The following is a 14173-nucleotide window of genomic DNA, read 5'->3' on the forward strand; positions in this document are numbered from 1 at the left end:
AAAAAATTGTGATTTAACTTTAATTGTATATGTAAATTTTCTTGAACACTACAGTGTACACAAATACATAAAAATTAAAAATTAAAAAAATATATATATAAATTTGATAGGGTTGATTTTAAATTTAAAGATTGATTAGAATTAAATTAAGGTGTATTTAAAATTAAAAATTAAATATATATAAAAATTGATAAAAATAAAAATAAAAATTTATTAAAAAATAATTATTATTATAATGATTTCAAAATTTTTAAAACCGTGACCGAATCGAATTAACTAGATATAAATAAATTCTTTTAATTGAAAGTCAAATTTATATTCGAATTATCTAAATTCTAATTCAATTTAATCGAAATCTTGTCTACCGGTTACACCAACTTTTCTATTATGATTTATTGACTAAATTAATACGATAATTTACTCAATACAAGTGGCTCTTTTCAGGTATAAAATAAACACTCTGACTTCTTCGTTTGATTTATATAATTTCCAGCAATTCAATATTTAACGACAGTTTTAATATCAACCATACACCAAACAAATACAATACCCATACATAAAATATAACTATGTTTTATAATTTTAAATTATTTTTGTAAATTTATATTTACTACTATATCAAGATATTATGTGGTGATTAGAATAATGAGATTTGAGAAAAGAATATGATTTTTTTATAAAATTTTATTTTTCTTATATTTAATAAATTTAAGGAATGGTAAAGGCAAATTTGAACGTAAATTAATACTACTAAATATAATTGATTCTTAGGATTTTTAAATTATATATTAATTTTAATATATAAAGAACTTTAATTTGTTTCCCACTGTAAATTATATTATATTAATAAAAATTAATAAACATATCCTTTTTTAGCATATTAACAAGATACTTCGCCCTAGGAATAAAAAGAGAGAACCCTATTAGGTCGGCAGCGTCTCGGGTCTCCATGCGAAATCACCCGACGCGAAATCCGATAACTCGAACAACCCATCCAACACCGCGAATTCATCGCCGCAGTCCTCCGCCTCCCCTATCCCAAGCATTAACTGGTCGTACCCCGGAATCTCGCCGTCGAATCCCCAAGTCTCACCGCCAAGCTCCGACGACTCCGACTCAGCTCGAACCAGCTTAGCTTCCATATCTGGCGAAGAAGAAGTCGTTGGAGGCAGCCCAAGCTCGTCGTCTGACGCCTCGAGCAAATATCCCAGTACCGGCTGCTTCTCACAGGAATCAGAAGTCACATCCAAAGCCGCCGGAGAACTCCTAATCTCCTCCTCGAAGCTCCTCATGTAAAAGTCCAGATCTTCAACCTCGGCGCAACACTCCACCTCGTCATCCTCCAGAAGATTCTCCCGCAGCTTTTTCACCTCCGGCGAGTCTATCTCCACCTCGACCGAGTCCTCCTCCGACTCATCCCGCGGACGCTTCTTCACCTTCGAATCCTCCATTATGTCATGCACGCAAAATCAAAATTAAACGAAACTTCGACAAACTCCACTGCAATTCTTTGTTATGTTCTTTAAAATTAATTTGTAGAGAGAGAAAATGAACGTTGGAGCGGTGGAGAGAGAGGGGAGCGGTGTCGTATTTATAATGGGGAAAATGATATGACGTCATAGTAGTTGTGGGCCCGCGATGATATCACGGACGCCTCGGTATTCGGGTGCGGAACCTTTTATTTAATTGGATTTAAATATTTGTTTGGAGTCCGTCATAAATGTGGGACCAAATCACTATGTTAACTTCTTGTGCGACACGTTACTTTTGTCATGCATACAAATCTCCAAAAAATATAATAAATAAAAATGTACATTATGAACAAATTTTATTATTAAAATAAATTATGATATCATAAGTTAATTATTTTAAATATCTCAACTTTAATAATAAATATATGTATATATATATAAATTATAAATTAATCGTATTTTAGATATCTCAACTTTAATAATAAATATATATATATATATATTTTAAATTAATCGTTTTAAGATATAATATTATAATAATATAATTTAATTTTAATAATTGAACCCTTTATTCGATAATAAATCTTAAAAAAAATGTAAAGTTTTATAATATTTTATAATAAGATTGTTTGTTAGGCAGGTTTCAATTTGAACATGTACACTTTTAATTAATTTATAATTAGAATGGTCTTTTTTTAATTACTGGCCAAGAGATAATGTTGTTTTAGAATTAGAATTGTCTTTTTTTGAATTACTTGCCAAGATATAATATTGTTTTTTAATCATAATTGTAATTTTTTTTATACATTTGTTTATTTATTTGCGCGACCTTAATATATTAAAGATAAATAGAATATATATTTTGTATCAGATTATAGAGATTATGTTATTTATTTGCGCAACCTTAATTTATATTTTACCTTAATATATTACAGATAAATGGAATATACATTTTGTATCAGATTATTGATATTATGTTATTTATTTGCGCGACCTTAATTTATATTTTAACTTTTGTCTATCATACTATAATTATTTGGAAGCAGATAAATGGAATATATCTTAAATAATACCATATATATCGTATAAATTACCCATTTTTTAAGATATAATGACAGGACGTTATAAAACTTTTCATGAAAAATGCTTAAGATTACAAAAACTAAAACAAAAATTTAATAACATGAATAACCAAAATCGACAAATATATATTAAACCAAAAATAAGCTTCCTTTTTAATTTATTTTCTACCATGTAATAAAATTCTAACTACTATATACTTCATTTATTCCATATTTTGAAAATTCATTTATGTGTATATGAAATATCATGAATAAAATATAAATATATCGTATACATGCAACACATAAATTGTAACGTATCATATTTTTACACTCAACATAAATATGTTGGTCTATTTGTGAACTTATATAGAAATTTTATAATTTTCAATTTTAATTAATTTCGCGCTCTTTACTTATTTCTCTCCAATTTNGGTTTAAAAGAGATAGAGGTAAATATTTGAAAAATATAGAGAGTTAAAATAGATTTATTTATGAATGTTAATTGAGCTAAGTTTAATCGAGCTCTTAAATGTTTGAGTTTGATTCGTTTATAATTTAATCGAGTTCGATCTTTATTTAACGAATATATCTATGACTTACGAACTTATTCGAGTATTTATCGATGGCACAAAAACAAAAAAATAAACGGAAATTGAAAACTGAGGGCACTAAAATGTACCACGCACAATTTGCAACATTTCTACCCACAGTGAAGTACGAAACCACCCCCAACAACTGCTGCGATAACCATACGGTGGTTTAATTATCAAGTCAAATGAATTTTTAATTAATCAAATTTCCTTTCAATATTTTTTTTTTAAAAAAAATTATATCTTCTACTATATTATTAAAAATATTTATAATATATACAAAAAAAGTGTTATAGTTTGATTTTTAAATTGTTTTATTTCATAATTTCAAATTATATTTAAATATCTCATTAATTTTTAAAATTACAATATGAGCATAATTTATTTATAATCATTGCAAATTGCAGTATGATCATCTATTATTTTTAAAAATTATGATATGACTCATATTTGTTATGCAATTTAAGAGATTTGGAGCCATCCTTAGGCTACGATGAGCTTCAATCCTATCTTTTTTTTTTTAAATAAAAAAAATTTTATTAGTTTTATTTTTTAAAATTTTTGTAGCTCCATGCTAAAAAAATTAAAAATATAACAACCGCCCACAAATAACACTCAATTCATGTCTAAAATATTTGTACACTGACCCCTAATCGAATTGTCCTCATAATGGGATCATGCCAGAAAGGATTGGTTTGTTTATTATTGTAGGTTATGAAACTATGCGACTTTAAGGTAAAATTCGAAAACTCAAAAATTATGTCGAATATTTAGTTGCGATTATTTTACTTGCGATTTACCTAAAAATCTATTATTGTAAATTTTGGAAAAATAATCAATTAATTAAAATATTTAATAATTATTTATGTTGCAATTATTATTAAACTTGTATTGCGTTTTTCAGTTAGAATAACAAAAAATTGAATACATACAAGATTTGAAAGGTTACTAAGAGAATGAAGAAAAGAAAAAATTATCAAATTATTTTTAAACCAAATGAACAGAGATCGACAAGTAAGGAACATACAATAATTACAATTTAGGTGTGACCAAATATCGGTCTCAACCAAAATAACCGACCAAACATAATTAATTTGAAAATTCGGTTCGGTTATTCGGAAGTTTGGTTTTAGTTTAAAAATATCAGTTACTTATGTTTGATTTATTTTTTATATTAAATTTCAGATGACATAATTTTTACAAATTTTTAATATAATTTTATTGGAAAATAAAACTGGAATTGATTATATATATATATATATATATTAATAAATAAATGTAAGTTTATTTAATTCAATTTTCATATTATACATTTTGAATTAAAACTTGATTTTTAGAAATAAAAATTCTAAAAATTTGGTTAATTCGATTATTGACCGGAATAACATTTTTTTTCTGATTTTCATAGTAATATTCAGCTGATTCGATTTGTCGAAAACAAAATTCAATTAATAAAATTTTAGAAAATTCAGTTTGATTTTTAATCGAAAATTGAGGAATATCCTCGTTTACTTTTTGAATTCGGACTCGTATAGGCAAATCAAATGCAAAGATAATACATTAAGGTGAGACAAGACCATGTCACGTGTAATGTACTAATGCTAAGAGGAAATATGTCATGACCACATACATGCCATTGTTTTTTTCCTTTGCCTCCACCGACTCTACTTTTTTTCTTTATTTATTTATTTATTTTTTTCAAAAGTACGATAGCAATGTGTCAAGATTTTACAAGATGGAATTGGTTTGCAATTATTATAAAGTTGTGTTCATTAAAAATATGGAAGCAAATTTCTATTAATTATTATAAAAGTAAATATGAGATTTCATTTTTTGCAATTTAGTTTATTTCATATTTAATAGCCGTGTATAGATTTCTTTTCATTGTTACTTTTTCAACCTTTTTTAGATAAATTAAGAGTGCAAGAAACAAATCTAAATTCGATTTATTATAATTTTTTAAAAAAATATAGGAAATATCAGCTTATTACGTAAATTCATGCTTTTTTCAAAGTCAAGCGTGGAAGAAAATTAAAACNATGTACTTAGTTTTCAATTTTGTGAGCCTAGTCTTCTGGATGGTGTCGTGCAGAGCTTTAGTACGGATCTACATTGATAAACATAAGTTAGAGGGTGCCGAACATATTTATATATATGATATAACAAAAAATTTACTTAGGCTCTGATCTGGTGGCAAAATCTTCCGGATTATGTCATGCGGGTCGAGCAGAGTTTTAGTACGGATCTGCACAGATGAACATAAGTTAGAGGTGTCGAACATATTTTCGAAGTAACTTCTCCGTTGCTTAAGCCAATAATTAGACAAAACCAAAGTGTGCGATAAAAGTAGTGTTGAGTGAGTGTGTAGAATCATGAGATGTAACTGGTATTTATAGATTTAGGAGGAACTGGATATCTTCTATAGAAAGAACTCGGGTAAGCTTTGTTCCTTGGAATACATGATTTGTTATTGGATTTGTCTTGATCTGTCTTTTTTTTAAAACTTTTTGATTTTGAATGTATTCTGATATTTTCGAGATTCTTTCCTTATCATAAATGATTTATACGGGTATTTTATATTTAGAAGACTTTATCTACAATTCCCACAATATTCGCATGAGCTCGGCTAAGATGACCATGATATGGGCTATTCTATCCGGGCCTTTTCCTCTTGTAAAGTTTTTCCCAAGTTGATATCAGTTTGAGTTCGTTGGTAAGTGTTGGTTCTTATCATAATTTAATTGTATTAGACATGAGCCAAGCACACCCTTGTAAATAGGCTCGGGTATTCTGGTGGTTTGGGTCGGAGCCGGGTCGGGTAATCTATGTAGGTGTATCGATAATACTTTTCTTTTTGTCTAAACGAAGTATAAATTTTATACCGAGTATTTAGGTCGAGACGGGACATCCCCGAGAAGTTTGTGTCGATTTTCGATAGTGTTATTTCAGGCAACATCTGAACCGTAGAAATGGACGATCAAGATATCAATCTGCGTGTTTCTTTTCTCTACCTTATATAAAAGTAGAGACAGTGAAGATTTTGTGATAGTTCTTTTCTCGAGGGGCCTACTCAGATTCTCGTTTCAATCTAGACCATGAGATCATCTTTAATCCTACGATTATTATCATTCAAGATCTTCTATAAATATGTGGTTCCTTTACGTCATTTTCACTTTCTTCTCTTCCATGTCGTTGATCTATCGAATTGTTGAGTGATTCCCAACTAGAATTTTGTCCTCGAATCTAATCCATTTCCCCCTTTATTAGTAAATTATTTTATTCTTAGGTTGTACAGTCCCACCCCGTCAATAGTTTGAGAGTTAGCGGCGGATATAGATGCTCTATAGTGCCATTACCCGAGCCACTACTAAACAAACTAATAAGTATGCAACATTAAAACTTAATAACAACAATTAAAAAACGGAAACCAAATAACTTAATCATCTTACAACCCAAACGAAAACAGAACAAACAACAGCAGACTTAAACATTAATACAACCATATCGAAAACATAATTCTGAACGAGAAAACGATAAACCACATAAAACCTCCACTAAATCACCACCGAAAACCCAACTGCTCTAGCCACTGCCTTGGTCGTCTGAACCGTCCAACCTAAGACCTGCCCCGTGGAATGGGGTGCCCAAGATGAAAACAAGGACGTGAGTGACAATCGCCCAATACGAGAATATACGAGTATACAAACTGATATGATGCATACAAAAATGCAATATGCTCGGATATCAAGGATCAAGTCAAAAATCTCATTCTCAGTATAGAGGCGCCTAAGTGTGTAGTCTCTGATCTGCCCTAGGCATGTTTTGGCTCCCACACTCATCATCAAGACGTGGACCTATAATGTCCAGGTCATCAGAGCCCGCATGTCCCGTCGGACACTGTAGCTCTCGATGCCCCATCGTCCACAATACAGAATAGGGCTGAGCGAACCCAAAAAACGAGGTATATCTCAAAAGATATCATGCTCAACATGATATGTCATGCATAATATGCCAAAGCAGTAAAACATGTATCATGCAACAGATAAATATGCAGCATATAAGTGTGTATACTACACTTGGATATCTCAGTCAGTACATCACGTACCTCACTAAAACAATATGACAGAAAGTCTGAACCTAGACAATACCAACGATATAAAATCACTATCAGATCATATCATGAATTACCAAACATGCTACAATGTTCTTCCTAAAGGCTTTAGGATTATACATGCGTCCGTCGTCAGCCTGCTGATGGTGTCTCGATCTCAGTTCACCGACCCCCCTCGAGTCGACACTAGCTCTGAAACTTCCCGACACAAAAGTGCCCTAGAAACTGGCTAGAAAACTTAAGGTATATGGCTAGAACTCTTTCTGAAAGATGCGGTGCAGGAAACAAAAAAAATCAACTTCCATTTATAGGCTGCATCCGGACTATTTCAGAAAATCCAAATCAATCTTATCTGCCATGTGTTAGAATCTCATTCGTCTAGTTGGATTTCTTGAGATAATGTAATCTAAAGTAGATCGAGTTATCCATTTAAATTTCAGTGGATTCCAATAGCTTGATCTCGAATTATCAATTCGTTAATAATACTTAATTAACAACTCTTTAATTATCTCTTAATTTATACTTCATTCAAAATAAGGATTCGGGTCATTACATCCTCCCCTCCTTACAAAGATTTCGTCCTTCAAATCAGAACTAAAGCACAATACAACTGAATAAAATACAACTCATGATTACAAACATACAACTCAAAACAAATGTGGATACTCTGAGCGCATATGACTCTCCAACTCTCAAGTCGTCTCTGTAGTATCTTGGCGTTGCCATTGCACTAGAACAAGTGGAATGGTCTTGTTTCTGGGCTTTTTCTCTTTCCTACCCAGGATTAAATGCGGCTGCTCGGCATAAGTCAAATCTTCTTCAAGTTGAACATCTGTCGAACAAAGAACATGCGATTCATCTGCTACATACCGCCATAGCAACGATAAATGAAAGACATTATGAATGCTGGACAGATACGATGGCAAAGCCACTCGATATGCCAAATTTCCAACACTTTACAAGATCTCAAAAAGTCCGATGAATCTTGGGGCTAATTTTCCCTTGAGTCCAAATCTCATCACCCTGCGGAATGGTGAAACTTTAAGGAAAACTTTTTCCCCTGACTGAAACTGTAGAGGTCTACGCTTGGTATTCGCGTAACTCGATTGATGATCTTGTGTAGTTTTAATTCTCTTCTTGATCAATTCCACTACGTCAATCGCTTGTTGCACTAATTCAGGTCTTTGCACTTGTCGTTATCCTACTTCGTCCCAAAACAATGGAGTACGACTACGTCTACCATATAATGCTTCGAAAGGAGCCATACCAATGATGCTGTGGTAACTATTGTTATATGCAAACTCCACAAGCGGCAGATGATCATGCCATGCTGGTCCAAAATCTGAAGCACTAGCATGCAACATGTCCTCGAGTGTCTGAATAGTCCTCTCATACTGACCATCAGTCTCTGGATGATAGGCAGTACTTAGACTCAATGTCGTTCCCAACACTTTTTGAAAACTTCCCTAGAACCTTGAGGTAAAGCGTGGATCTCTGTCACTGACTATACTTGTTGGCACACCATGATATTTAAGAATCTCTCGGATATATAGTATTGCCATGCTATCGAAACTATATTCTCGACTATACGGAATGAAATGTGCTGATTTAGTCAGTCGGTCTACAACAACCAAAATGACATCACAATTCTTAGACGATAACGGCAAGTGGGCGACAAAATCCATCGTCACATGCTCCCACTTCCACTCAGGGATAGAAAGATTCTGAAGTAATCCTCTTGGTTGTCGATGTTCAGCTTTCACTTGCTGACAAACCAAACACTTGGCTACATACTGATAAACACTTTTCTTCATACATTTCCACCAAAACCTGGTCTTCAAATCCTTATACATTTTCATGCTTCCAAGGTGGGTACTCAACTTACTCCTATGAGTTTGAGATAAGATCTCGTGTCTTAATTCAGAATCTTCTGGAACTACGATTCTTCCTGACAGACACAAGGTTCCATCTGTTTGGAACGCAAAGCCATATGTGTTGTCTCTGTTAGCTAACCTTGTTAACTTTTTCACTTTCGAGTCAGAAAACTGAGCTTATCTGATTTTGGTATACAACTTCGGTTCAGATAAAATGCTCGTTACTCGAATGTGTTCCATTCCTTTCTTATGACGGAAGTGAAATCCCAGAGAACAACAATCTTGGATTACACTTGATATGAAACTTGTCTGAAGTGCGGATAATCTCACCTTGCGACTAAGAGCATCAGCTGTAAGATTCGGTGATAATGGATGATACGTGATTTTACAATCATAATCCTTTAACAAATACATCCATCTTCTTTGGCGCATATTCAACTCTACTTGAGTGAAGATATACTTCAAACTCTTGTGATCTGTAAAAATCTCAAATCTATTTCCGTGGAGATAAAGTCGCCAGATCTTCAAAGCAAACACAATTGCTGCTAATTCCAGATCATGAACTGGATAATTCTCTTCATGCTTCTTCAAATGTCTGGATGCAAATGCAATCACGTGACCATTTTGAGTTAAAACACACCCAAGTCCTTGAAGTGATGCATCATTGTACACAATGTACCCTCCTGATCCAGATAGAAGAGCTAAAACTGATGCAGTTGTCAAACGTTGACACAGTTCATTGAAACTATTTTCACAATCATGTGTCCATTCAAACTGCACATTCTTAAACGTCAGATGTGTCAATGGTTTGGAAATCTGAGAAAATTTTGATTTAAATCTCTGGTAATAACATGCCAAACCTAGAAAACTTCTTATCTCTTGAGCTGATTCCGATCGTGTCCAACTCAACACTGCTTCGATCTTGCTAGGATCCACTGATATCCCATCTTTGGATATAACATGTCCCAAGAAGACAACTCTGTCGAGCCAAAACTCACACTTGTTCAACTCAGCATACAGTTGCTGATTCCTTAAGGTTAGCAACATAATCCTTAAATGTTGTGCATGCTATTCAAGACTACGAGAGTATACCAGTATTTCATCAATCAAGACAATGACAAACTTGTCAAGATACTCCTAGAATGCTCAGTTCATCAAATCCATAAATACTGCTGGAGCATTCGTCAAACCAAACAGCATCACTAGAAAATCCTAATGCCCATACCTTTTTCGAAATGAAGTCTTAGGGATATCACGTTGATGAACTCGAAGTTGATGATACCCAGACCGTAAATCGATCTTCGAGTAGACTGAAGTCCCTTGCAGTTGATATAACAAATCATCGATCCGTGTTAAGTATATTTATTCTTGACTGTTACTCGGTTCAACTGTCGATAATCTATGCAAAGTCTCATAGACCCATCCTTCTTTTTAACGAACAACATTGGTGCTCCCCAAGGAGACACACTGGATCTAATGTACCCCTTGTCAAGAAGATCTTGTAACTGTTGCTTCAACTCTTTCATCTCCGTTGGTGCCAATCTATAAGGCGCTCTGGAGATAGGTGTGGTTCCTGGTATCAACTCTATCTCCGCTTCCACTTCCCTCTCCGGAGGAAATCCAGGAATTTCATCACAGAAAATATCAGGAAATTCATCGACAATTGGAATGTTCTTCACGTCGATTACATCCTTCGATACGTCAACAGCATAAATAAGTTATCCTTCTCCTCCTTTCGCTAAAGCCCGTTGCTCCTTTACAACAGACACTACTGGCATTAGAGGTCGAGCTCCCTCACCGAAGAAGAACCAATTCTCGTCTTCTTCTGGGCGAAACTGAACGAGACGTTGATAACAATATACCGTCGCTCTATACTTAGTCAATAGGTCGATTCCCATAATACAATCGAAATCTTCCGTAGCCAATATCATCAAATTGGCAGACAAGTAGTTTCCTTCAAACTCTAACAAACAGTCTACTACAAGTCGCTTAGCTAAAATCTCTTGTCCCATCGATGTAGACACCGACATCAAAACATCTAATGAAACGTATGGTAGTTTATGCTTCTTAACAAACATTGATGCTATGAATGAATGCAATGCCCCAGTGTCAATTAATACATATGCAGGAACACAACATAAAATAAAATTACCTGTAATGACTCTCTCGTTTTGCTCCTCAGCTTGTTCTTGGTTTAGGGCAAACACTTGTCCTTGAACTCGTGGACGTTGCTGAGATCTTTGTGATATTCCACCACGATGAGAACCTTGAGCAGGAAAATCTTTCTGTTGCACAGTGGTCTCAGACTGTTTTCCACTATAAGACCCTGCCGTAGAATCTCCGCCTCCACTCTGATTCTCCAAATTCGGTCAATCTCTCTTCATGTGACCAAAACCACCACAATTGAAACAAGCCCATGTTAGTTTTCGACAATTCTCCATCTTGTGATTGCCTCTGCAGTGGCCACATTGCAGCTTTTTCCTACCAAAGTTGTGCACCCCTCCAGAACCGGAAGAAAAAGAAGATGCAGACTTCTTGAAAGAGTGAGCCCTCGGTCCCAACGAACTAGAACCTTTGCTAGCTTGCATAGCCTTTCTTCTAGCAATACTGATCTCGACTTGACGACAACGATTTCACTAATCCTTTGTACGAAGTAGGATCGTCACAGACAGAAATCCGATCAAAAATCTCCTGGTTCAAACCATTCAAAAAGTGAGAATATTTTGCTGTAGAATTCTCACTGATGTGAGGAGAGTACGGCAACAGATCCGTAAAACGCTTTTGGTAATCCTCAATGGTCGAATCTCCTTGCTTAATGGTTAACAGTTCCATCTCCTTCACCTGACAAAGAGCTGGTGGAAAGTGATGATTGATGAAAGCCTGACGGAAATGTTCCCAACGAATCCGCCCATGTTATTGAACTAGAATGGCAGAAACATGTTTTCACCATTTCCGAGCTTTTCCTTGGATCATGAAATCGGCTACCTCCATCTTCTCATCCTCGTCATAGTGCAGCACTCGAAAACACTGCTCCATGATATCGACCCAAGCTTCAGCAACATCAGCATTCTCATTTCCGGTCGAAGGTGGAGGTCCAATCTTCATGAAATCCATAATGTTGATACGGTTCCTACGTCTCCTTTCATCATGATCTCGATGACGCCTTCCGTCACGATCTTTACGACGATGTTCTCGGCCAGCCTCATCGTCGCCATAACAGCCATGTACCACACTTCCGTGACTGCTTCCATCTCCTGACATCTAAAAGAAAACCAAAATCAACCTCTAAATACACAAAACAGAATTACTAATGTCCCAAAAATCTTTGCATGCTCTGATACCACCAAATGTAGCGCCCTTACCCGAGCCACTACTAAACAGACTAATAAGCATGCAACATTAAAACTTAATAACAACAATTAAACAGCGGAAACCAAGTAACTTAATCATCTTACAACCCAAACGAAAACAGAACAAACAACAGCAGTCTTAAATATTAATACAACCATATCGAAAACATAATTTTGAATGAGAAAATAATAAACCACATAAAACCTCCACTGGATCACCACCGAAAACCCAATTGCTCTAGCCACTGCCTCGGTCGTCCAAACCGTCCAACCTAAGACCTGCCTCGTGGAATGTGGTGCCCAAGATGAAAACAAGAACGTGAGCGACAATCGCCCAATACAAGAATGTACGAGTATAAAAACTGATATGATGCATGCGAAAATGCAATATGCTCGGATATCAAGGATCAAGTCAAGAATCTCATGCTCAGTCTAGAGGCGTCTGAGTGTGTAGTTTCTGATTTGCCCTAGGCATGTTTTGGCTCTCACACTCATCATCAAGACGTGAACCTACAATGTCCAGGTCATCAGAGCCCACGGGTCCCGTCAGACACTGTAGCTCTCGATGTCCCATCGTCCACAATAGAGAATAGGGCTGAGCGGCCCTAACAAACGAGGTATATCTCAAAATATATCAGGCTTAACATGATATGTCATGCATAATATGCCAAAGCAGTAAAACATGTATCATGCAACAGATAAATATGCAGCATTTAAGTGTGTATACTATGCTTGGATATCTCAATCAGTACATCACGTACCTCACTAAAACAATCTGACAGAAAGCTCTGAACCTAGACAATATGAAATCACTATCAAATCAGATCTTGAATTACCAAACATGCTATAAAGTTCTTCCTAAAGGCTTTAGGATTATACAGGCGTCCGTCGTCAGCCCCAAATGATGTCTCGATCTCAGTTCATCGACCCTCCCTCGAGTCGACACTAGCTTCGAAACTTCCCGACACCAAAGTGCCCTAGAAACTTGCTAGAAAACCTAAGGTATATGGCTAGAACTCTCTCTGAAGGATGCGGTGCAGGAAACAAAAGAAATAAACTTCCATTTATAGGCTGCATCCAGACTATTTCAGAAAATCCGAATCAATCTTATCGGCCACTTGTCAGAATCTCATTCGTCTAGTTGGATTTCTCGGGATAATGTAATCTGAAGCAGATTGGGTTATCTATTTAAAATTCGGTGGATCACAATAGCTTGATCTCGAATTATCAATTCGTTAATAATACTTAATTAAGAACTCATTATTTATCTTTTAATTTGTACTTCATTCAAAATAAGGATTCGGGTCATTACATGCTCCCTTCTCTCCCGAGCATTCCTCTAGTTCCGAGACAAAGTTCCCTAAGATAAGATAGTGCGCCTGATTAAAGCCGATGAGGTTCGGCTACAAGAAACCAAATGTCCTTGCTACGAAATCTTAGGCTCCCACTTAAATCTTGATAAGTTATATGAGATTCGAGATCGTTCGGTCATACCTACAGGACATGAGATACACCTCCCTAGTATAGGTGATAGAGCTCATGATCAGAAGGTCTCCAGTCTTTTTTATACCGATCAGGTAGACATGAGCCTTATATTTCTCATTCCCAAGCTTATCCAAAAGCTTTGTAAACTTTATTGTATATTCTCAAGCCAACTAGCCCCTAATTTGTTAGAGTAGGTGCCCGTCAAGCCAAGTGTTGGCCGAGTGTTC

General features: G+C 34.9%; 1 protein-coding gene across 1 annotated transcript; it reads right to left on the reverse strand.

Moving 5' to 3' along the window:
- Positions 1–729: 729 nt before the first annotated feature.
- Positions 730–1579, reverse strand: LOC140964661 (uncharacterized). Its single transcript, XM_073424527.1, has one exon. It carries the CDS (start codon positions 1449–1451, stop codon positions 924–926), a length of 528 nt encoding a protein of 175 aa, XP_073280628.1. The 5' UTR covers positions 1452–1579; the 3' UTR covers positions 730–923.
- Positions 1580–14173: the final 12594 nt, after the last annotated feature.

This window comes from Primulina huaijiensis, chromosome 18, assembly GCF_012295235.1.
Source record: "Primulina huaijiensis isolate GDHJ02 chromosome 18, ASM1229523v2, whole genome shotgun sequence".
In the NCBI taxonomy this organism is placed as follows: Eukaryota; Viridiplantae; Streptophyta; class Magnoliopsida; order Lamiales; family Gesneriaceae; genus Primulina; species Primulina huaijiensis.

What these genes read in the sequence shown, in the direction of transcription:
- LOC140964661 (XM_073424527.1), bottom strand. Translation starts at nt 1,451, where the DNA reads ATGGAGGATTCGAAGGTGAAGAAGCGTCCGCGGGATGAGTCGGAGGAG.